General features: G+C 49.9%; 2 protein-coding genes and 1 long non-coding RNA gene across 5 annotated transcripts; 2 read left to right on the forward strand and 1 right to left on the reverse strand.

Moving 5' to 3' along the window:
- The first annotated feature begins 47 nt into the window (after positions 1–47).
- osbpl7 (oxysterol binding protein-like 7) lies at positions 48–8692 on the forward strand. 2 transcript variants are annotated; one of them, XM_057052073.1, is made up of 22 exons: positions 48–590; positions 2676–2883; positions 2954–3097; positions 3170–3223; positions 3300–3413; positions 3487–3639; positions 3712–3835; positions 3932–4050; positions 4150–4239; positions 4518–4665; positions 4744–4841; positions 4943–5111; positions 5275–5421; positions 5500–5636; positions 5821–5952; positions 6424–6487; positions 6587–6665; positions 6737–6881; positions 6978–7128; positions 7273–7399; positions 8249–8371; positions 8441–8692. In XM_057052073.1, the coding sequence occupies exons 2-22, from the start codon at positions 2755–2757 to the stop codon at positions 8547–8549; spliced, it is 2556 nt and encodes an 851-aa protein (XP_056908053.1). In that variant the 5' UTR covers positions 48–590; positions 2676–2754; the 3' UTR covers positions 8550–8692. The 2 variants fall into 2 exon arrangements, with proteins under 2 accessions (XP_056908053.1, XP_056908045.1); XM_057052065.1 differs by having other exon boundaries at positions 3487–3835.
- Positions 8693–9718: 1026 nt separating this feature from the next.
- tbx21 (T-box transcription factor 21) lies at positions 9719–20457 on the reverse strand. 2 transcript variants are annotated; one of them, XM_057052163.1, is made up of 7 exons: positions 19957–20457; positions 19680–19843; positions 14042–14196; positions 13138–13259; positions 12898–13056; positions 12597–12658; positions 9719–12270 (listed from the first exon to the last, which is right to left on the reverse strand). In XM_057052163.1, exons 1-7 carry the CDS (start codon positions 20173–20175, stop codon positions 11463–11465), a joined length of 1689 nt encoding a protein of 562 aa, XP_056908143.1. In that variant the 5' UTR covers positions 20176–20457; the 3' UTR covers positions 9719–11462. The 2 variants fall into 2 exon arrangements, with proteins under 2 accessions (XP_056908143.1, XP_056908133.1); XM_057052153.1 differs by having other exon boundaries at positions 19680–20457.
- Positions 16547–18266, forward strand: LOC130536507 (uncharacterized). Its single transcript, XR_008953367.1, has 2 exons — positions 16547–17422; positions 17581–18266. It is a non-coding gene; the product is annotated as an uncharacterized LOC130536507 (long non-coding RNA).
- Positions 20458–25910: the final 5453 nt, after the last annotated feature.

Genomic DNA, 25910 nt, shown 5'->3' on the forward strand with positions numbered 1-25910 from the left:
AAATAAACAGGAGTGCAGATCCTGATACTTAATCTGCAGATTACAGCATGTTAATCTGGGTCAGTCTTTCTGACAGAACCGCACTCACCCGAACAGCACATGGTCCGATTTAGATAAGCAATGGAAAGGGTGTTTAAAGACTAAACTATCGCCATAAAACCGTCTAAAATTAGAGTCTGGCTAGTTGGAAAATGTCGCCGTCGCGCTTCCAACCTCGCGAAGTGGGCGTGTAGAATGGAGGTTTTCCAGGTTTACTCTCTGCTACATCCCGACTCCATGCCCGCTGTAATTCCAGCTAATGCGGATAAGGTCAGGACACGTTGCGCACGGCGCGCTGCCCAGGACGCACGGCTCTCCGCGGGATTTGGAGCGAGCTGGTGTGACACTCGGGGCAGGACGGGTCCAGATTAGAATTAACGCTTATCTGTGGAGGTGACAGTCTGCTTGACTTGTTTCCCCGGTGGACGGGAATCTCCATGGAGATCCTTGTTTTTTTGCTCGCATTTCTCCAACCCCAAATGAGACTGTAGCGGGATTTGATCGAGCCCGGAGCAGCGGGACAGACCACCGACGATGAAGGTTAATTTCAGGTAAGCTTCCGCTGCTGAACGCTTAACTTTAACCTTTCAAACTGGACGTTTTTAACTTCACTGCGGATCCAATCGGAATATTTTAGTCTGGAATTTGTGTCGGTGGTTTATCTCTGTTCACACGTAAATAAAAGTAAATATAAGTAAATCCAGCAGGCCTCGATTTCTTTTATGGTCACAGAGACTGTGACGTCAGACGGAGGTGCGAAATCCATGTAATAATCCATAAATCCATAAATAATGAATTTTATCAAAGATGGAAATGCTGGAAATGCTTCCTGCTCGAATCGTTGGAAGGATGAAAATGTCCCGAAACACTTAAAAAAAAATGATTTGTGCCATCTAATTAAATGATTGAGAGTCGAATTAAAACAGGATTCCTATATATGTTGTCCAGTTTCTTTTCCATAATCGGTTTATTTCCGAATTTTGGATTATATTAACAAACACTGCTCACAGATACCTTTTTATTGATCTACATTTATCAATAAACAGTCGTTTTGATCGACATGTTTCTGAATAATGCAGCTGCTTTGACAGACACCCCCCCATTTACCTCTGACAGCCCCCATGCAGATGACAGATGTGTAGGCTTTATTCCAGATTACAGCTGTCATAATCTCTGTAGCACAAGATCATCATCATCATCATCATCATCATCATCATCATCATCATCATCATCATCCTCCTCCTCCTCTATTGTGACTTTCATTGGGGATGACCTGTGTTTTGTTTTTTTGGATTCCATTATTGAGCACCATCCGTGCGTAACAGGTTTGGCCTCAGACAAATAAATTATTCTATAAAATCTGACAATTTCGATTGTGTTGGAAGTGAAAAAAACAGAAAAAACCTCCACACACAATATTTAAATAGTCAGGACTCTGACATCTAACATCTTGAATTTATTAATTTAATTTATTCAAACGCTTGAATTTATTTAGAATAAATCCTAAATTCTGTAAATGAAAAGTGTTGATGTTATTTGCTTGGATTACGTTGCCCAGGAAACAGGAATTTAGCATGTGGGGACAAACATTAAAATGGGATCAGACTCAAGACTTGGCGCTCTGACAGATCTGTTAAAAGAAACACAACTAGTTTGGAACAAATCAGACATTAATCCGACTAATTAATTAATCTTTATTGACCTTCTTGATTGTTGCTTTTGTGGCAGTGTGGAAAAAGTAGCTTTTTTGGGTATTTTTTTGTTTTTAAATGATGCAAACGTGACTTTGGCCAAGAATATGTGGTCCAGTTGTAAGAAAGGCACGAAAAGGTTAAATAAACTCCCGATTATTGTTGCTCCTAAAGCTGGTTACTCTTCATTTCCTCTTTAAATGTCTTGGTAAGGAACTACACGTGGTTTGAAGTGGTGCCTCTGCTGCCCTTTGAGTGTGTTTCTTGATGACGAGCAGCTAAAAACATCCCTGGAAAACCAATTAGGCAGAGGTTGGTAATCCGCTCCCCGCGGGCCGTTTTGATGGCGTCACGTGCGGCCGCCGTTACATCATTTAATCATTCGGTCGTGTGTTCTGGTTCGAGGCCTCCGATGGAAACTGAGATGAACCCAACGTCTGATTGATTTAAGAGTTTTTCGAGCTCCCGTTGCGTTCGGAATCTCTGAGATTAACAGATGAATCCATGACACAGAGTTTCAAAGAAAGACGGTACATCTGTAATGATCCCAACCACGGCAATAATAATAATAATAATAATAATAATAATAATAAACCCGTCAACTGCTGTAAAAGTAGACGTTTAAGCAGCAGTAGGCGTATTCTGGCCTAAACTGCTGTCAGGTTTCAGGATTTTGGGACAAACGTTTCTTCCTGTGTGACTTTATCAGCATCACATGAACAAAGAGCTCAGCTGTCGCCTGCTTTAGGTAACTGGATTAGAGTCGGATCTGATCTCCTGCACCCTTGAGCCTCTTTAACTCTTCTTTTTGCTTTCCCGGCCTTTCGTCCCACACGCAGCCAAGTTTAGCTGCTTTGACACACGTTTGATGGTTATTTTAACGCCGAACGCGAGAGTTTTGTCATGTTCTTGTGGTTGATGCATGCGAATAAAACTTGCTTTCAGGGGTTGTTGTCTTCTTCTCGCCTCGTCCCACTGACAAGCAGCAAGGACGTGGCGGCGGGTCTTACGTCTGCAGCCTGAGATGGACGCGTGCGGCTCCCCGCTCAACCGCAGCCAGTCGCTGGCCAGCGGTCTGGAGAAGGCCTCGCCCACGTGGAAGCCACCTCACTCTCGCAGCAGCAGCACCCTGTCCTCGCCTCACTCCCGACAGGTCAGAGGTTGGTGTGGGAAGAGGTCAGAGGGCAGAGGGGGTTTAATCCAAATGGCTTTTCCCTGATCAGCTTATCAAAGACTGGGAAGTGATCGACGACCTGCAGGCGGAGGTGCACCCCGGAGGAGAGAGCCCTCATGACATGACCACTCCGGGAATCTGTGAAGGATACCTCCTCAAGAGGAGGAAGTGGCCACTGAAAGGATGGCACAAGGTGAGACATCCCTCCGTCCATCCACCCCCTCCGTCTGATTAAGACTTCAGGACCATATTTCGCCTCTTTCAGCGATACTTTGTCTTGGAGGCCGGCATCCTGCGCTACTCCAAGAGTCAACAGGATGTAAGCCAATCGGATGTTTCACAGCAGGAACTTTCACCTGCCAGTTTTTTAAAAACCCTAATTTTTTCTACTGCAGGTGCTCAGGGGAAGAGTCCAGGGTTCCCTGGATGTTAGCCACGCGGTAATGGCTGTCAACAAGAAGTCGTATCGCATCGATCTGGACGCGGGCGATATTCTCTATCACATGAAGGTAAACGCGTCTCCGCCAGTGTCCAAACAGCTGAATAAATATTCCCACATGTAAAAATGTTTGTCCGTCTCAGGCCAAAAGCCACGAGCTCTTCTACATCTGGGTGACCAAGCTTCAAGCTCACCGCTTGTACAAGAGGAACGAGGCGGCTCACATCCACAGTGGCCTGCTGACGGCGCTGTGCCACTGCGCCGCGGGCGGGCTAGCTGACAGGAACGGAGACCTGGTGATTATCGAGTCAAGGCGAAAACCGCTGATTCCATCTGAGCTCCAGCCAAACTCTGTGTCTCCGCTCCAGAGTTCTGCAGGCCTGACGGACCTGACGGTGGCTCCGGGAGATCCGCCTTCAGGAAACGCGGCGGTGAATAAAAAGGTCTCGGCGTGGCTGCAGCAAAGCCACCAACCAGACGCCTGCGCCCAAGGTAAAGACAGCGCGTCCGGCAAACACCGGAGCGGGTCGGAGTTGGAATATAGGTTTCCGAGAGTCATTCTTAACATTTGACATGTGTTCTTAGCAGAGCTGAACCGCTGTCATCTGGACCTCTCTGAGCTAAACCGCTTAATCAAGAGCCTTCAAACCCTGGAGGTGGGCCAGGCTTTCACCAACGGGGACTTAAAACGCATCATCAGCATACAGGTGCACTCAGGCAACCAGTTCCCACCAATTCCCACTTTCCATCATCGCTGCTTATGCTCGTGTGTGTGTGTGTGTGTGTGTGTGTGGTTTTTGACACAGAATCTTTCACTTGAGAAGCCAAAAAAGTCCAAGTCGGGGAAAATCTGGGGCCACTCTCGCACCCTGTCCAGAGTGGAGGCCCTCGGAATGGTACGAACCTTCAAACCTCACTGTCATCATTGCTTCAACAGCTCCATCTTTTCTTTTGTAAAATACCGAGCAGTAACATTTTGGGGCCTTTCTCTAATTTGAAGCCCGGTCGAGCGATTTCAAAATCGGTGAGTTGGCACAAGGGGACGAAACAATCTTGATTTTACACACTTTAGCGAGCGTCATTGTCAGCGTGTGTTATTCACAGGCCTCGGTTGTCATAGTGATATGAGAGTTTGTATGAAAATCTATCAGTTGACTCAAATCTTGTGTGCTAGCTCTCCTCCAGTCACCTGAGCAACTCGTCTCACGCCTCGGTCCCCTCCATCCCCGACTACGTCTACTCCCAGCTGTCCCTTCCCACTGCCATGCTCTCCCCCGACAGCAAGAAAATCCAGCAGGACATCTGCAGCGTCTCCATGCGAGGTCAGACGAACGGCAAAGAGGACTTCCGGGAAGAGGAATTCCCGTGAGATTGTAACGCTTCCTTTCCCTGCTCAACAGTGCTGGCTTCCCTGAAGTCTGTGCACGAAACGCTGTCCCAGGAGAGGCAGAAGCTGCAGGAGGCCTGGGAGGCGAACAACACCCACCAGTCCGCCGAGGTAAGCCGTCATCTGGAATCTCTGGCACAGCTTCCCTTCTGGAATTCTGGAATTCCACTGCTCATATCGTGTCTGCCCTCCTCCTCCTCCTCCTCCTCCAGCCTTCAGGCGTGAGTAATTCCTCCCAGGGGCCTCCTTCCGTCACAGACTCAGCTGCAGAGTATTTTGATGCCAGCGATGACATCCTGTGTGGTAGTTCCTCCGAAGTGTCTGACGAATCGGGCCTCAGTGACGGAAGCACCACCAACTCGGAGCCAGAGCAGGGACACGGTGTGTAGAAGAGGGTGAAACGTGTGTTTCAGATCTCGTTTAGACTCCCGATTTTGTCATTTTAGCCTTTCCTGGCAGTGATAACTGGCATTAAACGTTCTGACTCAAGGATTTTGGAATAAATAAAGTGTGTTCATCTCGTTCCCTTCCCTGATGACTGCAGTTTCGGTCACCCGCAAGTACCGCGCTAGCATTCCCACAGTTCCAGTTGGCGCCGCTCCGAAGAGCACGGGCCGGCGAACGACGCTGCCGTCACCCTGTCCTGACAACAGCCACGTAGGCCTCATGGCCATCCTCTACAACAACATAGGCAAGCACCCGCTGAGCGCCGCTGGCCTTTGCTTTAACAGCCGGCTCGTTTCTGAGGCTTTCACCTGCTGTTCCCCAGGTAAAGACCTGGCTCGGGTGTCCATGCCCGCCGCCCTTAACGAGCCCGTCAACCTCCTGCAGAGGCTGTGCGAGGAGCTGGAGTACAGCGAGCTGTTGGACACGGCCAACAACACAGCAGACCCCTACCAGAGGATGGTAAACCTGCTGGAAAGCACATGAGAAATCACCTGAAGCCGATGTTCATGGCACTGGGATCCTCTTGCAAACTGAATTAAATACAAAGTTGAACTAATGACAGTCACAAGCTCGGGCTTGTCTTAAAGTTAATGTTTTTAGATTGTAGTACTTTAGAATAATGGCATTTGTGCTACACCTACAGGTCTACATTGCTGCCTTTGCTATTTCTGGTTACGCCTCCGCGACCTTCAGGAACCGCTACAAGCCCTTTAACCCAGTTCTCGGGGAGACCTTTGAATGCACCAGAGATGGCTTCCGCTTCATCAGTGAGCAGGTGCCCCAGAAACCTGTGTTAAAACACATCATTGCTGACATGATTCAAAGTGCTAAACTTCGAAGACAAGAAATCCTGGATAGAAGTAATTCCGTGTTTCGGCCGGTAGGGGGCAGACGTGTAGTCCTGAAATGTACATGCCTGCAAAAACAACTACAGTTGTGATGAACATACTCAGACTGTTCTGTCCAGGCGGAATCACAGATAATCTCTGAAAATGATCTTCTGACTAAAATCTGAGTCTGTATGTTGGTTTAGGAGAAAGATTCAGCAACAAATATGAATATTCTGAATGTGTTTGTGTAAAGAAGGCCAGTCACCATTAATGTGGAGAAGCTTCACATATCAAGCTCTGATAAAGAGCCTCGCGGGACATATTAAAAAGGAGGATGTGGAGCTAGAAGATGTTCCAGGCCTCCACAGCTGCTGGAGCTCCCTGGAATCTGTGTGATTGAATTTTGAATTTTCCAGGTTTGTCACCATCCGCCCATCTCTGCCTGTCACGCGGAAGCCGACCACTTCGCTTTCTGGCAAGGTCGGACTTTTCTCCTCCCGTCGTCGATCACGTTCATTTCGGGAGTCAGTTTCTCAGTATTGACGGTCTTATTATGTTTTCGTTTTTTTTACCAAACAGACCAACGGTGGAAAAATAAATTCTGGGGGAAATCTCTTGAGATTCTGCCAACGGGGATGGTCAACGTCGTTCTGACGAGGCAAACTATGAACGCGACACATTTTGATGGCGACGAATGAGCAGAGACCTGAATTTAATGTGCGCGTGCAGGTTTGGAGATCACTACGAGTGGAACAAGGTGGTGACCTGCATCCACAACGTCCTCAGCCAGCAGCGCTACCTGGAGCACTACGGCGAGGTCACCATCCGCAACCTGAAGAGCAACGCTTGCACCTGCAAGATCACCTTCGTCAAGGTGAGGCGTCCTACTTCCTGTTTGACCGGGAAGCTTTGTAGTCGGTCCTGCGGTGCCGTTCTGGGTTTGGGCTGATCCGTCTTTGTTCTGTTGAAGTCTCGTTACTGGGGCTCAGACGGCAACAAGAACGAGGTCCAGGGGACGGTTCTGGACCAAAGTGGGAGCATCATCCACCGCTTCGGAGGGCTGTGGCACGAGGGGATCTTCTGTGACACTCTGCCCACCCCAAAGTGTATCTGGAAGCCAAGTCAGTCCATCATCATCATCATCATCATCATCATCATCATCATCATCATCATCATCATCATCATCATCATCAATGCCTTAAAAAGAACCCGCTCAGCTTGTTTAAAACTTGATATTTGACTCTTTTGTCCCCCCTCCCCCACAGACCCACAGCCAAAAGATTACCTGCTCTACTACGGCTTCTCCACCTTCGCCATGGAGCTGAATGAGCTCACACCAGACCTGGAGCCTCTGCTGCCCCCCACAGACACCCGCCTACGCCCTGACCAACGGTAACGCACACGAGCAAACCTGGACCAAACATCGCTGCCCCAGTATAACCAGTCCATCTCTCCCCTCTGTCCCAGTATAACCATCCCATCTATCCCCTCTGTCCCAGTATAACCAGCCCATCTATCCCCTCTGGCCCAGTATAACCAGCCCATCTATCCCCTCTGTCCCAGTATAACCAGCCCATCTATCTCCTCTGTCCCAGTATAACCAGCCCATCTATCCCCTCTGTCCCAGTATAACCAGCCCATCTATCTCCTCTGTCCCAGTATAACCAGCCCATCTATCCCCTCTGGCCCAGTATAACCAGCCCATCTATCCCCTCTGTCCCAGTATAACCAGCCCATCTATCTCCTCTGTCCCAGTATAACCAGCCCATCTCTCCCCTCTGTCCCAGTATAACCAGCCCATCTCTCCCCTCTGTCCCAGTATAACCAGCCCATCTATCTCCTCTGTCCCAGTATAACCAGCCCTCTATCTCCTCTGTCCCAGTATAACCAGCCCATCTCTCCCCTCTGTCCCAGTATAACCAGCCCATCTATCCCCTCTGTCCCAGTATAACCAGCCCATCTATCTCCTCTGTCCCAGTATAACCAGCCCATCTATCCCCTCTGTCCCAGTATAACCAGCCCATCTATCCCCTCTGTCCCAGTATAACCAGCCCATCTATCCCCTCTGTCCCAGTATAACCAGCCCATCTATCCCCTCTGTCCCAGTATAACCAGCCCATCTCTCCTCTCTGTCCCAGTATAACCAGCCCATCTATCCCCTCTGTCCCAGTATAACCAGCCCATCTATCCCCTCTGTCCCAGTATAACCAGTCCATGACGGAACGCTCTGCTCTCTCTCAGGATGCTGGAGGAGGGGAAGGTGGATGAAACGGACAAGAAGAAAGATGAGATTGAGGAACGTCAGAGGGAGCGGCGGAAGGAGCTGAGCAAAATGGGCAAAGACCACGTTCCACGGTTCTTCAAGTGAGCTTCTCCTTCTCCTGTTCCAGTTCCTTTCATGTCCATATACTGAGAGCAACATTCCCTCTTTAGGAAATCCACAGATTCCTGCGGGAGGGACGTATGGATCACCAACGAGACTTACTGGAAGCTCAGAGAGAATCCGGGCTTTTCCCGCCTGGAGAACCCACAGTTGTGGTGACGAGAGGAACCGACGAGACGAAGAGAAATGATGACGACGGTCCTGCTGATCTCTCCTCGTTCCTGACGTTCCCGTGACTGGCTCACGGGAACGTCACCCACAATCCACAACACTAATGGTTTTTAATAAATGGTGTAGACGAAGCGAGTCAACCTTATTTTTACAGAAAGTGAAAAAAAAAAAGTTTAAAAAAACTGATTCCTGATGATTGATCGGGTTTCTATGTTAATTTGTTTGAGAATATGCACTAATTAATCGAAATTACCACAGAAATATGCTATTAAAATATATTTACATATTTTTTTAACACCTTCACTGCCCCCTAGTGGCGGGCCTGGGGAACTTTAGGGCAGGCCCTGCTGTGCGTGGTGCGTGTGCGTAAATAAAGACACACATTCCAATTACCGCAAACATTTGGTGAATACATGCAGTATTGTACATTTACAGTTCCTAAATAACGTGAAAACGTACACAACCAATCTTTAAATGACGTCTATATCAGATGAAAGACGCTTGATCGATGTTTTACTAATAAACTTGGCTTTATTAACACATCAAAACAGTCACATTTGTCATGTGTAAGATTTAATTTCATGAATAATAATAATAATAATAATAATAATATAATAATAATAATAATAATAATAAAAAAACAGTACGATACACAAATATGCCACCTGTAATAAATAAGTTTTCCCTTTCATCCTCTCGTTTTTGCTTGCTAGAGCATATTCGTAATCTGTCAAAGAAAAAAAAAGAACTTATTTTTGCTTCCCTGACAAGAACAGTGCACAGAGATCACACACAAAAACGACCATGCTGGTTGCTCCAACTGCTCTGAGCTCCCGTTTGTCAGAGTTCCTATAAAACACAGAGAAATCCAAGGAAACGCAGAGTCCCGAATGTGGGAAATGTGTGTTCAACATTGAGGTTGAGGGGAACACGCTGAAGGGAGACGGAGGTATCAGAGGTCAAAGGGCAGAGAATGGCTCCTATCGGTTGTAGATGGATGTGGCGCCCAGCAGGGGGCGTTCCTGAGACGCCGGAGAGCATTTCATGCTGTCGTTTGTCTCCAGGACAGATTCAGGGTCAGTGGACCACATAACAAACTCCAGCACATCAGTAAATAACCTGACGTTTGCTTTTCAATTGTATTGATGCTTCGGAACTTATTAATTGCACTTGAAACAAGCTCGTTCGCCTTCGTTAAGGTCCTTTAGGAATCACCACTGTTTTTGTTTTTTCCCCAAAAACTGAATATTACTGCGTTCTTTATCCATCATAACACTGATTTATTTACATGTCTGGTTGTAGGAATCGTGCTGTCACACAGCCTTCATCATCATTAAGACCTTTATTCCCTCCCCGAGTGCATTTGAAACACATTTTACAACATATTGCATTATAATTTTTTAACTCTAAATCCCACAAACTCCAGTGTAAATCAGAAAGTCTTTAAAGGGTGAACCATCAGCGGGGCAGCTCGCACCTCCAGCACACTTTTACCCTCACACACTGATTATTTGGCTCACGGGTCTCTTGAGGTGGATTAATCAATATTTTTTATTGGTTTCGTCAATATCGGAGAATTGTGAGCTTTTCAAAGCTCGTCGCTCGTGGTCAAACGGGCCAGTTAAAACGTGAGGCGAGTGCCACGGCTTTCCTTGCGTACAGGTCGTTAGCGCTACCCTGTTGAAGACTTTGGTGACCCCCCCTGCCCCCGCCGCCGCTGTTGTCGGGGGTCGTTAGCACACCTGCTGAGGGCTGAGGAGCAGCCCTCTGATCGGCGCCGACTGAGGCCTCACTCTTTATCTATGTCAGCGGGCCGGGGGAGGAGAAGGGGGGGGTCGCTGTCAACCACTGTCGCCTTGTGATCGTGGGGGGAAATTCTGTGCCTGTCTGGTCACTTCCTGCTTCCTCTTAGCGGTGACGCGGTTTTTACACCCCTGCAGAAACCCGCGATGGGATCAGACGTCAGCGGACCTGGACACGTTCGCTCGGACGGACGGCGATTGTTACAAAGCCGTCACCCTCGCTGGTGCCGTACTCCGCCGACGCTGTCACCGACACTGCTATCGATGGCGAGCTTGATCTGTGTGTGGTCACATTAGCGTTTTCGCATCGATTGTTTCAGTGGCCTTTGTTGTAACGAGGTCTTTTTCACTCTATAAGCAAATGGAGTCCAGCTGACCCTGTTAGCCTCAGGCGCTAACAGCTACAATGACTCACTTTGAGCTCTCTTTAAGAGCACCAGGTCCACTTGAGCTAACCTAAACTCTTTTACTTGCTCTTTATTCTGTGGTTCTTGCTATCTGGGTTTGCTTAGATTAACCTTGATATTATTGAACACTGCCAGGCCACAGTTGGCCTGCAGTACTGGTCTGCCACCACAGGGGGAGCCATACTAAATGCAGAGATGCAAGTTTTGCTAAAACTCTGTGTGGGCAACTGAATGCCAGCATATTGCGGGCGTATGTGTGACTGGTCGAGGTTGAGTGTGAAGAGACGTACAGAGACGAGAGGAAGCCAAAAGAGACACGACACGAGTGTTTGACGCAGTAAGAACAGACAGCCCCCGCAGGCGTCTGTCAGCAGGCAGATATGCAGATCGTTTTTTTGTCACTCACATCTCCAGATGTTTTAAAGGCTAAAGTCACAGGACCGCTTGTCTGTGTGGCGTCTATGTTGCTCCGGGGCAGCGTCCCAATCACTTTCACTTCTGTTCAACTTTGACAGTAACCTTGAAAAGTTCGCTTTGACGAGTCTTTGCACGCTGTTCACAAAGGATGATGAGGTTGTAATATGTGGCTCGGCAGCAGGAGGAACTGCTCCAGCCCTTTGTCGTGCCTGCCTGGGCAGACCATGTGTCCATGTGGGCAGAGGTGATGGCTGACGCTGGTTTCTGTGTTGGCTTCAGTGGGTGTAATAGCCATAGTAGTCCGCATCACTGTTGCTGTCCTTCTCGCAGGTCTCGCTGCTACGTGGGGGCGGGGAGTTTTCGGTGCTGGACGTATAGGGTGACACCCTCCTCTTCTTATGTTCCCCCATGCCGCCCTCGAACAGGCCTGAGTCGGTCGAGGCCGCCGATTTCACAGAGGTAGGTTCGAGCCAGGGGTCCTCTCCCACCGGGTCCACACTGTCTTTGGGTTTGTCCTGCGGCAGGACCGACTGTAACGGCTCCAGGAGCGCCGGAGGGTGCAGCCTGGGGTGGCCCGGCGAGGTGGAGGAGGACGAGGAAGATATGGGCCGAAACCAACCCAGGTTGGGATTTGGTTTAGCTGCGTGGCTGAGGTACTGAGGGGTGGGCCGGCTGGTGGTCCAGCCCGCCGTTGTGACTCCAGACACGGACATGCTGGTGGATGCGAAGGGATGGTCTGGGTAGTAGTTGAGAGCGTGGTGAGCGGACGTCTGCAACGGGAAGGGCTTGTAAAAACCATTTCCCGAGAAGTCGCTGTCGTACGGGGAGGTGAAGTCAAGCCGGTTGGGCGTGACGCCCTGCTGGGGCGGCAGGTACCACCGGCTGTGGGGACCGGGGCTGGAGGAGGTGTCTTTGTGCTGCGCGCCCACGGCGATGGGCTCCCGGCTGTAGAAGCGGGTCTGCGGCAGGGGGCTCATGTACGCTTCTGAGAGGTAGCCTTGGGGGTAGCAGCTCCCAGGTAGCAGCTGCTGGCTGTCCGTGGGGGAGGGGGTGAGGCGATCAGAGTCAGCAGGAGCGTACAGCCTTGGCAGGAGATGAGAGTGTGAGAAGAGAGAGAGGAAAAAAATATAAAACGTGTTACTTCCTGCTGAAAACCTCAAACGATGTATCTGACATCTTAAAGCCCCTCACGCCCTGCATCACGTCTGCACGGCCCCTGCTGCACCACCTGCAGAGAACGCTAAATATACCAGCCGAGGTGGGGGGGGGGGGGGGGCGAGGTGGTTGGTGGTGGTGGGGGGCGTCGGTGGATGGATGTCCGTGAGCACCCCCCTACCACCATGTGATGGTGCCTGTGCCAGGGCAAACGCCAGGTTCAAACAAAGACGGTTTGTAAATAAGATACTTACGTGTCGTAATTGTCACGGAAACCTTTGGCGAAGGGGTTGTGGTCGATTTTTAGCTGCGTGATCTGTGTGAGAAGAGAGGAGTTTAGAGGGGGGGGGGGATGCAGAATTAATGAAACTCACGAGCCTGCGAGCAACAGTGGATGCTAGGTGCGTGTTGGCGCACCAAAAATTAGCTTTAGGAGAGGCGTCACGCGTGTGCGGACCTCGTGGAGACGGCCTGCAGAGGTTCTGCGAGGGTTTCGGCGCCGCTCGCCTGAACCGAGGGTGGGGCTTAAAAAGAGACGCCGGTGGTTTGACTCACGTCTGCGTTCTGGTAGGCGGTGACGGCGATGAACTGCGTCTCGGGGAAGATGAAGGTTTGAGCTTTGGAGGAGAGGAAGGGCTCCTCCGAGCCGTCCTCCTTCACCTCCACGATGTGGAGGCGCGGCTGGTACTTGTGCAGCGACTGCAGGACGATCATCTGGAGAGGAAACGCACGTTTTTAAAAAACAATTTAAGCGCTAGCTCGTCCAACTTGAATGGCGGCCGAACGGGACTGTACCTGCGCCGAGTTGTTGGTGCTGCCCTTGTTGTTGGTCAGCTTCAGCTTGCTGAAGGACACTTCCTGTCTCATCCAGTGAGCTCCCGTGTTGGGAGAGTCCGGGTGCATGTACATCCTGTTCCCTGACAACACAACAACAGGCAACAATGAGAAACTCACGCTGCGACCGCTGCAGCAACGTTAGCGTGGCGCAATAACACCTTCGCACGCCCCGGATTTTTAGAGTTGTGGTTTAGTCCGTTTAGGAACGTAGCGCCGGTTGATTTGATTTTGTGGTGCAGACGGGAGGAAGGAGCGATATGTAAATATAAGCGTTACCATAGAGGAGAGGCCGCTTTCAACGTGGTTATAACTGAAAACAACCCCCCCCCCGTTGCTAGGACAACAAATACATGCATTCGCAGTAAAGTCATTACATCACTAGTTTTATTTTTTCCCCATTTACCAAAGTAAATATTTTCTTCTGTCGTTGCTCTGCAGCCCGAGTTTCTGTCTTCAAAAAAAATTCAATACCAAAATGTCCACCCAAACCGCTCAGACCCCATGCAGCTCGATGCATGGGGTCTGAGCGTGGGTTCAGGGCTGCTGAATTAACCACTTCCTTGAGATCTTCTACACACACACACACAAACAAACACATATGACCGCCATATATTTTCATCAGTTGGGTTTTGGTCAAACAGAAAGACCTTTGCCTCAGTTTCTGGTTTGTCTTAAGATGGTAGAAGAACATTTTTTTAAAAGCGCTGCTCTGTAACTGTCGATGGAGTTTAGCCACTGAACATACATTTAAAATAGAATTAACGCGTTTGGAGATTTACTCTTAAAGTTTCTGTGATTAAATAATTGATTCTATGGCTTTTTTTTTTTTTTTAGCACAACCGAACACAGAAAGACTCTTTACCTGGCATGTTTCCCTCTGCTTTACCACACTGGACCCACTTGCCGCCTTGGTACCTCCAGTGGTGCTGGTCAGCCAGAACCACGTCCACGTAGACGTTGTAGTGGACAGACGGGTCCAAGACGCTGATGTTGAAGCTGAGGAAGGGGAACATCCTCCTGGACAGACAAAGCGAGCAAACCGAGACCGTTAGAAGACGCCTGTATAGTTAAAAAAAGGGGAAATTTGGTGTGTTCTTCTCAGAACCCCACCCCCGCCACCCCCCCGACCTCCCGCTGCGTCCATACGTGACACATACGACCCGTCCTCCTTCCGGGATGTGAGGAGCCGAGGTTGAGGAGGAACCAGCGCGGGTGAATTGTTAAAGCCGATGTTCATGAAAGATGCATCAGAAGTAGCTCTTGATTGCCGCGTTCATCTCAGTCTGGTCTCGGGGAGACGGGGTAACCTGGAGTTCAGGGCGTCCCCGGGCGCCGCGACCCAGTGACGGTGAAACCAGGAGAGACCCGATGCATTTCAGGCAAAAGTAATGCATGTCAGCCCAGGAGCACTTAGGGAAGGAACACAGTTCCTTTGATATCATCCTTATACACAGAAGCACAACCAGAGCGCGATGCTCTCGTGGCTGCACATCACGTTTAAACATCCAACCACCCACCCACCCACCATCCATCCATCCATCCATCCATCCATCATCCATCCATCCGTCCGAGAGGAGAGACCCGGCCCCTGTGGCACCGGGCCTCCACACACTTATTTAATTACTAAAGCTAATGGGGGTGGCAGGAGACAAATGCACTCCCTTCCACCACGCACGCCTAGCATTAGCCATTACCAGTCTGTAAAATGGTTGTTTTTTTCCCCCACAGTTTGGGGGGGGGCGCAGAAGAGCAGCTTTACCTGCTGAATAATCGGGTCTGATGTACCTTTAGCGTGTCCAAAAACAACAGCTTTGCATGTTGTCAGTGTTGTTTAGATGAGCTGCAGCGACTGTTATCATCTCATTTAAATTCAGTGTGTCCTGCCTGGAGCGCTTTGGCCATTTAGCAGCGTTCAAAACAGGCGAAGTGCGTAAAGAGGCAAAAGCACCACAGGCCCGCAGGAAACCCGAGGACGGTTTCTTTCCTTTTAACTCTTTTTTTTTTTTTTTTGAAAGTCGAAGCACGGCCGCATTAGCCCGGGGTGCTAATTATCATCTCAGCGGGTCAAAAGTAGGAAATGTTGATATCCAACAAGCAGGAAATGGTCAACTTGCTGCCCAAATGCCTCTAAAGACAGGCTGCCAAGCAGTGTTGCAGTGGCAGAACCTGTCGTCTATCTGGACATCCTGTCTGCACCAAACACTCAGAACATCAAACACGTGTTAATCCGCTGCTGAAAATAGCCCCCAACAAACGCTCTCTTCCTTCCTCTCGCAGTCACATTGTGTCTGTATTAATATCCTCCTGTGGAAATAAAACAAAAAACAACCTATCTGTTTTCCTTTTTTTTTTTTTTTTAGCTTGGGTGAATTAGTTATTAAATTTTCACAAGATTCAATTAGTCCGACTGATTTCTCCTTCGCCATCGCAGCGTCCTGCCATTGTTCACGACCAAGGCCGCTAAAATCTGGACGATGTGATCTGTGATTCCGCGCCTGTGGCCTCATTTGTAGCAGAATCTGCCCAGTATCCATGTCCAGTTCCTTCCCAGCCATGTCCCACCCAGCTCTTATGCCAGTAAATAACTCATTATTGGTGCAAAGTGGTCAGAAAAACAGACTTCCGCCTCTCTGTAGGTCACCGGAGTATCGCGCAAAGCCTTTCTTCGTCATTTGACAGATGAAGAAGGCGCATTAATCGCTCCACTGGTCACCTGATTCATGCGAAAGCCTTTTCAGGGAAACCAGAGCTCAGCAAAGTGGAAACCAACAAATTACAACACAGAGCAGCATTTGCATGGGGGGGGGGCGCCCCCCCCCCCCCGACTTTGCCCATTTCACCAAAACACGCCTCCTCTTAAGGCACCTGTCGGCTTCTGCACCTTTTATTTGTTGTTTCATCGATCAGCTGTGCGGCCGCAAACCTCGCGATAGCGACTAACGTCAGTCCTCGTCCAGATATTCACGTGAGTGTCGAACATCGTCTGAAGCAGGTTTGTGGTGAGACAGCCAGTAATACAGAGGCGGCGGGTGACATTTAGGAGCATCAAAATAAGGAGAGGGGGTTCGTGCAGACAGAGGCTGCGGGAGAGAGGGGAGGAAACGGAGGTTTAAGAAGAGGAAAGAGCAGGAGGGGGGGGGTGGCGTTTGTCCTGGGGATGCCAGGCTGAGCCTTGAGAAGACAGGAGGAACTGGATATTCACCGGGGAGAGGACTTTTCCACACGAGCGCACCCGCTGATTCGTGCCGACAGGAGTTCAGGTCCAGTTTTTGTCACCGCGCATACGCTCGATCATCTGTGACCAAGACGCGCCGGTCCGCAGCTGCTGCCGGACACGGACGCGGACGCGCGGCCGCAGGACGCGCCGCCCGCCGCCCGCGTCCGCGTCCGCGTCCGTGTCGTGCCCACCGACTTCTGGTTCGGCTCTCGCGCGTGTCCGCAGTCCCATTTTCGTACTGTCATCACGCCTCGGTGGGATGGATTAATCGCGCTGCTGCACATCTGTTTCCATCCGCGAACCCTCGCGCGCACCATCCACCTGTTTCCCACTGTCACGTGTTGTACGATTTTAATTTGTTGGCGTTCAAGCAAACAGCGGGACCCTTTTTGGAGTTTAGGGACTATTTTCAGCAGCGGAGTAATACGGCGCTAACCGGGGTCTTTATTGACAGGCTAGGGGGGAAGCTGTGCCTTATCTAAGGGCCCTAATTGGCCCCCGTCGAGTCTGAGGAAACGCTCATTCACCCTGAAACAGCTGAGCAGGAAACAAGTGAAGACCGTAGTTAAGCCCTCTTAAAGTTGCACTTCTGCTTTCAGACCGTCAGATCAAATGCGAGCCTTCCAAACATTCCTCCCCAAACATCATCACTTCAGAAGAAAATCTAGGTTGTCTGTGTAAAATAGTGCAATTTTAAATGGAAACGCCCACTCTGATTTCCATGTTGAGGTGACGCGAGACGAAAACCTACTCAAAAACATGATTAAGTCTGGTGCTTTGTTATTTCCTGACAGGCGGACTGAACTGAGAAGGTGCCTGACCTCCTCTCAGTTTAATGTTTCTATATTTTAAAATCTCCGTGTTGCTTCTCACTTTCTAAACTCAGCCTCCCGAAACAAACCCAGTTCTGGATGGTCCAGCTGAGCCCTGTGAATCATCTCCAACTCCAGACTGATGATATTCAACGTGAAACCAAAGCAGGGAAAATGAGCACTTTCTGACTCGGCGCCACCGTCACAGCTGCAGGTGGAGCCACCAAAACACAAAGGCCAACTTTCTCTTGACTTCCAATCACTTTATATCAGAAATTCACATTCATCCGGGGCCAAAAAAAGCTTCTGATTTAACAGAAAACGTGCCGCCTTTGTGGCCGCCGCTGTCATGACTTGAACTTTGCCTTGCAGCATCAGTCGGAAAGAGCATCCTGCCAACTGGGGCTGGTGGTCTGAATCGAGCTCAGAAGATGTGCAGATGAATCCACCCTGCTTCGCTTCAGGCTGTGAGCAAACCCACATGTGGTTCCTGAGCCCCAAACCTTCTGAGACATCAGATTGTTCAGCCAGAAACTGAAGCGAGCAGAAAATAAAGAGAATCTTTGACTTCCTGAGCTTCAAAGGTGTCTCACCTCCTCGGCGCGGCCATCTGAAGCCTCCCCGGCGCTCGGCCCTTCTCTCTTCCACCAACTTTGCACGCTTCTCTCCAAAATCACAGCCAAATTACGGCGTGAGCCGGAGCCCAGGATGAAATTTTCAGAAGGATTTCGCCTCTGATGTGCAGCTCTCCGGCTCCTGGAGCCTGTCAGGGTTTTTTCTTCTTGGATTTCTTTTTCAGCCGGTGACATTAATCATGCATGAACGCCGAATTTTAGGTGTTGAGGCAGAACGGTGACAACTTTCACACCGGCGGGAATTTTAATTTTCACATGAGGTTTGTGGCTTTTGTGCAAGGAGGAAATTTTCTTTTGAAAAGGCGAAACCTAACACGGATCCTTCTGTGATATTTACACTCCTGAAGACGCGGGTGTGCGCGAATTAATGAGGTTCGAGCTAAAACTACAGTTACAAAAGCAAAATAAATTTTGCCGACCGCAGTGTGAGTTTCAATTTGCCAGGACTTATTAGTATAAACAGACACACACACACACACACACACACACACACACACACACACACACACACACACCACACACACACACACACACACACACACTTCAGCAACTTATTTCTAAAGAAAATAATTTGCAGCGTTAGAGTCAAAGCGTGAGCTGCTTTTAATTGTTGGCCAAATTTAAAACATTTTTTGTAAGTCACGAGCTCAATCTTCACCTTTAAAAAAAAAAATTAAACTCGGGGATTTTTTATACTTTCCAATTCTTTCTGCATTGCTAATCGATGTGAAGCAGGTGCGTCTACAGTGAAACAGAAAGTGAATAAATCTCTTCAAATGGGTATTTTTCTTGGTACAAGATGATTAAAAAAAATCCAGGTGGAAAATTAACAGTGTTTCTTTTCTTTTTTTTTCCACGTATAAAAATGCACTTAAACCGCGTTAATAATAAATGAGGAGCTCCGACTGGGTGTCAGAACAGGGGGAGCGCGCACTCGCTTTTGCGCGGATTGTATCCATGAGAATCCCGCGGCCTCAAACCTTCTGTCACCCACAAATGGGTGGCTCGTTCACGGATTAATCCTCATCGACGTGGCTGCGCGTTAAAGCGCGGTGACCCATCAGAGGAGCCCGGCAGCGCCGTCTCTCCTCCTGCCGGGTCAGCGGCCCCGCAGACGGCGTGCTTTCAAATAAAAGCCCACTCTGCTCCTCCAGCCCTGGAGACATCACGCTGAGGTTTATTTATCGCGCCTCAGTTTAAAACTCCTCGGCGGTGATAAGAACCCGCTGCGCTGGATTTGCAAATTTGATTTTGTCGAGCGTTTATTTAAAAAAATAAATAAGATGAAATCACTCGTGCTTGAAGCTTCCAGCACCTCTAGAGAAACATATGAGTAATATTTGCCGCGTGTGTGTAATTTCCAGAGTTGCAGCTTTTGTCTGCACAACCGAGATAAAATAGATTAAATGATTAATGTCCTGTTTGAGGTTTCGCTACTGAAGTGTCCAGAGGTCAAAGACATGATGTCAGCATTTTAGGATTTATACTCATTTTAAATGTGGGTTTCTTCTCAATTCAATTTAAATCATTTTCAATCGAAATGTAATTATATTGCCAGTAGAAGCTGCGGATTTTACTACACACATTCATAAACAACTAGGATAAAAAAATATATATCGATGTTGTAAAATTGAATTATTAAATCTCAGCTGCAACCAAGGATGAGTTTGGGTCACACGTGCCCATCGGTGCTTTGAAGTCTCTACGCGTTCTTGTGGAACGTGCGACATTTCCAAAACCATTTCTTTTTTATTTTCCGAAATCACCTCTCCGGAATGCGCGTTCCACCCCCTCTTTAGGGTTAGCGGGGCTGTTGCAGCTGCCAGGCGCTCTTACCTGCCCTGTTTGGTGATGATCATCTCGGTTTGGAACTTGTGGAACTTCGCCCACAGCGGGAAGTTGTTGAGCAGAGCCTGAGTCTTGCCGCACACCTGTAGCCCAGGTAAAGGGTAGAGAGGCGACCGCTGGTAGCCGTGCTGGAAGCCCGCGGGGTAGCTCTCCTGGGGAGAACAATACAAGTCTTTACCGCCTGTCGGAAACCCGTCTCCTGCCGCCGGGATGTAACCCTGGCCCGCTCCGCTTCTCGGCGGAGAGCGCACGCCTCCATACGGACCACTGCCGAGGGTCTGCGCGTAAAACCTGGCGGGCTGCGCCGCGTAGCCTCCCACCGCCTGCTCCGAGTGGTACGGCAGAGCCAGCGCGTCCTGGCCGCTCTGAACAGAATCTGGGTAGTAAAACCTGGCGTCCTGAAGGCCCATTTTAAACTCGCCGAGATCCTTGCCGCCGCGTTGGAGGTCGTTGCTCTTTCCGTAAGTTTGCGTTTCTGTCCCATTCAACATGCTGAGGTAGAGGTTGCCACCTATGCCGCCCATTTGCAGCCCGGCTCCAGGTCTGTGCGTAATGGCATAAGTCTGCGCTCCTGCGTCCGGAGCGAAGCACACCGAACTTCGGGTCGTTCTCGCCGGTTCTGTCTCTCAGCGGCCCGTCATGACCCGAGCAGTCCTCCCTCGCGCTCTCATCAGGCTCTTTACGCGCAAACTTTTGGAATGACACGAGCTGTTTTGACGTTCGCGGCGGTTCCAGTGAGCACATGCGGCGCTCTCCACCCGCTGATATGAACATTTGTAAGTGGTCATGTTGGAGGTGTGTCTGCTGGCGGTGGAGGCAGGACGTGATTGGCTCCCCCCACCCAACACACGGATACGCGCCTGCGGTTTTGTAGAAAAGTTCGATTAAAAAAATTAAAATAAAATAATATGTGGTAATAGTAACAATGATGATAATAGTAGTAATAATAAAAGTTCCACTTGTCCTGTGAATTTAACTTATACAAAAGGAGGATTTGTTGCTCCGACAATAACATTATTATATTCTTAATTCTTGACTATTGGTCCTTTATTATTTTTTGCTTATACAAATGATTTTCCTGTTTGGGTTCTTCTGAATATTTTAGCTTTCTGTCCTATTGAACAGTAACGATGACATCATCATGTCATGAAAGGAGCACAAGGGAATAAAATCATATCACATTTCAGAAACGGAATTCTCTCCTGTTCAGCTAGATATTCGGTGGCTTTTTACTGTCTTTTATTGATCACTTGTCATTCATGTGCAGTAAAGTAACAAACCACAACAGGACAGAACTGTGTGTTTTTGGTTTTTTTTGCAACAGTTGCAGCCAGATACAGTTTGCAAAATTATCTCTTTGGTCTCAAAGCGTCCGGTTTCTGAGGTCAGAGCCCAAGACGGCCTCCCACAGCAAAGCCGTCTGGCCTTTGAGACCTTTTAGAGGCTTGCCTGGTGGTCACATGACAGCCAGCGCACACCAGCAAGCTACGAGCACACACACCACACACACACACACACACACACACGCAAGCACACACACAGACGTGTGTGCGTGCGTGCGTGTGTGCAGGTCAAAGCCATAACCTCAGGTATCATGTGGGTGACCACACACATTAACCACCAGCAGAGCAGGTATGACATGGTCACCCCCCCCCACAACCGCCACCGCTCTAATCCTGTTGTCTCTTCTAGCAAGGTGAGCTCATAAGGACACACGCTGAAGTCATCAGGGTTGACGTGCGCGGCGAGAGGGCCTCGGCGCGAGCGACACCGTGGACGCCTCGACCAGCCAGGCGTGCCACCCCCCAACCCCCCCCGAACCCCCCCCGTGTGTGCGTTCAGCAGGTCCGGTGGCAGCAAACGCGTTATTCAGAATGAGATCAAACTCATTCTCCGTGATGCATGCGCCCGCACGGATCGGACCGGGAGGGCGAGCGGGAGTCACGGCCCGAGGGGACACGGATGTCGGAGGCCGCGGGAGACGGTAGTGAAGACATCGGAGACATCGGCGGGCGTCCCGCCACAGCTCCATTACCTGCACAGGAGACAAGAAGGTGGTCAGGTTATCCATCATCCCTCCATCCCCTCTGATGGCTCTATAGATGCACGCTGACCTCTCTGACCTCTGACCCCCGCTCAAGTTTAGCTCTAGATACATGTGTCCTTCCCTCTCCATCCTTAGCCTGTTGCTTGGGTCCGGATCTGTAACAGCGGATCTGTAACAGCGGATCGTAACAGCACCTGTGCCAATAAAGCTGTATTGAGTGTTTTTTTCTGTGACGGGTTTTGGGTCGTTTACAGCCCCTGGCTCTGACCGAGCCCACCAAACCCCCTCCTGTAACCCGAGGAGGCTGCGTGTTGCTGTAACTCCCCAGTACAATGTTCACTATGTTCACTTGTCGTTAATTTGCACTTCCTACACGCTGCGTTTCGGCCCAAAAGTGTAAAACGAAACCACGCTGTAGCTTCCAAACACCGGCCTTCGAATGTTTCCCCTAATTTGTTTTTTTCTCTCCCGTTGACCCGCTTGCATGTGCTTAAAGTCAACTGTGTCTTCTGGGCGCGTAACTCCGGGGCCATAAATATCCGTGTCTTGACACGACGCCGATGTGGGTGGGCACGGTGTGCCAGAACCACAAATCAAACCCAGAGTGCCGGCTGAGTGGAGGCTGAGCCGTAGTTTGGTGCTCGTGCGGGCCAAAATATGACGTTACCATTTCACTTAATGAGAGATTTATGTCTCCCGCAGAAGAAGCGACAGGTCGTCCGCCCGCGGACCTTAAACATAACGTTCCTCCCATGTTTTCACTCATTCCTGACGCAGGCTTCACTTCAGCTTCGCAGTCAAATTTGGAATTTTGGAGCTAAGACAAAACCCCGCAGCAGGTCGGATATCAGAATTACGGCCCCCGACGGACACTCGACCGTAGTTTCTGCTCTGCATCCATCTCACATCATCACATTCTGACAGGTTGACACCTGCCATGTGAGGGTGTTGACCTGCGGCTGCAGGAACGACCCCGAACGCCACTCCTCTTCACATTTATCCGATAATCCTTCAGATTTTACTGCGCAGCATCTAATTCACGCCGTTTATGTCTCCTGATCGTCTCAAAGAAATCTAAAGACCGAGGTGGTTTTATTGACGTGCAACAGGGAACCTTTATGTGCACACATACTTCTCACTAATGACTTTACCTCCTGTGCACTTCCTGTTTCTCGCTGAGGCCGTGAGGAGTTTAGTGAGGACTTTGCTTCACATAAACGTTCCTCGTTATCACGGCTGCAGCTCAGGACCCTAACTGGCTCCTCCTGAACACCTCCCTGTTCGTAATCAACGCGACATATGCTTATTCCAGTCTCCACGTGGGTGTGAAAGAGGGCTGGAGGAGGCGCCACCCACCGAGGCTGTGAAAAACGAGGGAGGTGGAATTAAGTGGGGAACAGAACGAATTATTAATTATTGCTGAGCGGAATTCTCGCTCGATCGCTCATGAACTCTCAGAGAAGTGCAAATCTATTCCTCGGCAACCCAGAAACAAACAAGCTGCCACTTCCTTCGCCCTATAATTAGCCGGTAATCAATGCTGGGTGGGTTTCTGTGCTGTCAGGCACCCCCAGCCGCGGTGGGGCAACACTAGACCTGCAGCTGCACCCTCGGCTCTCCGATGACAATCCAGCGTCGACGACATTAAGCCCTGGTTTTTGGAAAGTGTCCCTCGACTTCTGGGGCAGGTGCGACTCCCCCGTCTCCGTAGGCGCGTGATGCAGCGCCACGCCTCAATCGGCGCCACTTTCTTCAAGAGCTTGTTTGAGGGCGGCGGTGAGAGAGTAATGGGAGCGAGCGCGCTCCCTTGTTGCCCCTTGAACCTTTGTTAACCCCCATAAACACGTGTGAGCGCAACAGTCGGCACCACGCCGGCGCTGACACCTCGTGGTGGCCCGCGTGACCTTTTTTCAGTCTGAAAATATCAAACACCTCCAACAACCGAGTTGCTTTTCTTTCAATTAGGTTGGCTTTCAAGGTCGCCGCTGGGTTGTCGCCACTCTGAGCTGCTGTCACGTGGCAGAATTTCAAATTCTCCATCCTGATCTCGACCCCCCCCACCATCACGTTTGACGCCGGCCTCCAGTGCTACTGTGTGGGAATCACTTTGAAACTCTTCAAAAACAAAAATATCCATTTTTCACTTACATCAAAAGCAAGAATGAAACACGAGGAAAACAATCCCATCAGCCAGCAGTGAGCTAGCTAGCTAATTAGCATGAAGGCAGTTGTCACAGTTCACGGCGTAGATACGAGAATCCTGCCCACCTAAAATAACTTTAGACAACCAGACGGGTGGAGAAACGTCGGTGCCGGCGAGGAGCTCTGCGGGTAAGATCAGCGTGACCTCTCCTGACCCACAGACGGAGCGAATTATTTTCTACTGATCACTTTGTGTTCAAATTCCGAAGGTGTGGATTTTCACCCCACCTCAGCACCGGTGCCACGTGTCCCGCTGCCAGCGGGGGCGCTAACATCGGAAACGTCCTTCCCGGTCGTTTTAGGTGGTCGGGTCAGACAACACGTTGGAGTTCAGCTCTACATCAGGCAGTTCACACCGTTGTGAACCTGCAGCTCCGACAGTCTTGAGCCACAGTTTATACGAACCAGTGCCCGACCAGTGGCCGGTGCTGGCTCCAAAATCCAGCCTTGACTGCATTATTTGGTGCTTATGTGGGTTCGTTCCCGCTGGGCCGAGCATCTGGGCCCGCTGATCCATGGGAGGTCCTTCATATGAACGCACAACACTGGCGGCTTTATGTTACCCGGAGAGACAGCGCAGCGCACAGCCGTGACAAAACAGGGCAGCTGTGCGCTAACACGCATTCCTCTGGCCTGCTCCACGAAGCCAAATCAGCACCCCCCCCCCCCCCCCCCCCCCCCAGAAAAAACCACTTCCAGGCTTCCCTTACAGGCAACCTTCCTCGCAACCCGCTGCTCCCCGCCTGACACCGCCCTCCTCAAACGCAGACAGGCTCGCCACCTCTGCCTCCGTCCGCTCGCTGTGACCTCTGGCTACATTAAGAAATCACCACCCTTGTCATGTTCGGGCCGACCCCGCTAAAGTGGTACCGTCGGGGGTCAGCTGATGCGGGCCAGCTACCGCGGAGGATTCTGTTACGGCCGAGAATGAAACCCACGGAGGACGGAGGGAATTATGGAGCCCACGCACACTCTCTGTCTATTAAATACTCAGATTTCCTCACACGGACAATTTGTGCACCAACTGCCAGCGGTTGGCAGCTGTGCTTTAACTGGCCGGCGGCCCAGAGCGCACGTTTGTCCAGTTGCTAACTGTTGTTGTGTTTTATACAAAGACAAAATTATTCTGACAAGTTCAAGAGAACTAAGACGAATGCAGCGTCGTTTATTCTTCCTGTCTGAGGTCGACGATAAGGTTGTTTCCTGTCTCTATGGTAAATATGGAGCTACGCAGAGAAAACAATTAGCAGCTAACTTAGCGTAAAGGCAGGAAACAGGAGGACAAAGCTAGTTTGTCAGCCTGCTGGCACGTAGACCGAACCTGAGCCGTAACTTGTGCAGATTTATCTCTCCGGCCCGTATCGGCGTTTTTATTTTGATGACTTTGTGCTGATGTGACTCTCGCCTAACTCAATCAGGATGTTTTCGGAGAAAGGCGGCGTGTTTTCTTTTCAGCGGCGAGCTCTGTTGTTTCAGTTTATCCCGCGTGGCAGATGTACGCCAGCTGCCACGCCGCGTAGAAGCTTTTCTAATGCCTAATTATCAGACCCCAAATCCTGCCGGACAAGGTGTCAGGTGCTGTCAAATCAGTCAAAGATTTCCATGAGTCCGTATCGGTGACACGGACTCATGGAAATACGGAGCAATACGGAATACGGAGGTTCTGTTCCGCCCCGAGGGGACTGAGGGGACTCTTCTATATTCTATACGACTATAACATGATAGCAGACCTTCAGGGGTGTGTTTGGTCTGATTTGAGGCCATATATTTCTGCCTGTTTGGGTTTTTCAGACCTTCAGATCACCGTTATTGCCGATCATCTGTTCTGTACGGTCTAATCGGGCCCTGCAGGAGGCCGTTCTCACCTTCAGCTCCCATCCTGGCGGACCTGTTCACCTCCCATCTCTCTCATACATCCACACACGGAGGATTCCGATTAATGTCACAGTTGGATGTGAATGGAAATAAGC

The sequence above is a fragment of the Takifugu flavidus genome, chromosome 1 (assembly GCF_003711565.1).
Source record: "Takifugu flavidus isolate HTHZ2018 chromosome 1, ASM371156v2, whole genome shotgun sequence".
In the NCBI taxonomy this organism is placed as follows: domain Eukaryota; kingdom Metazoa; phylum Chordata; class Actinopteri; order Tetraodontiformes; family Tetraodontidae; genus Takifugu; species Takifugu flavidus.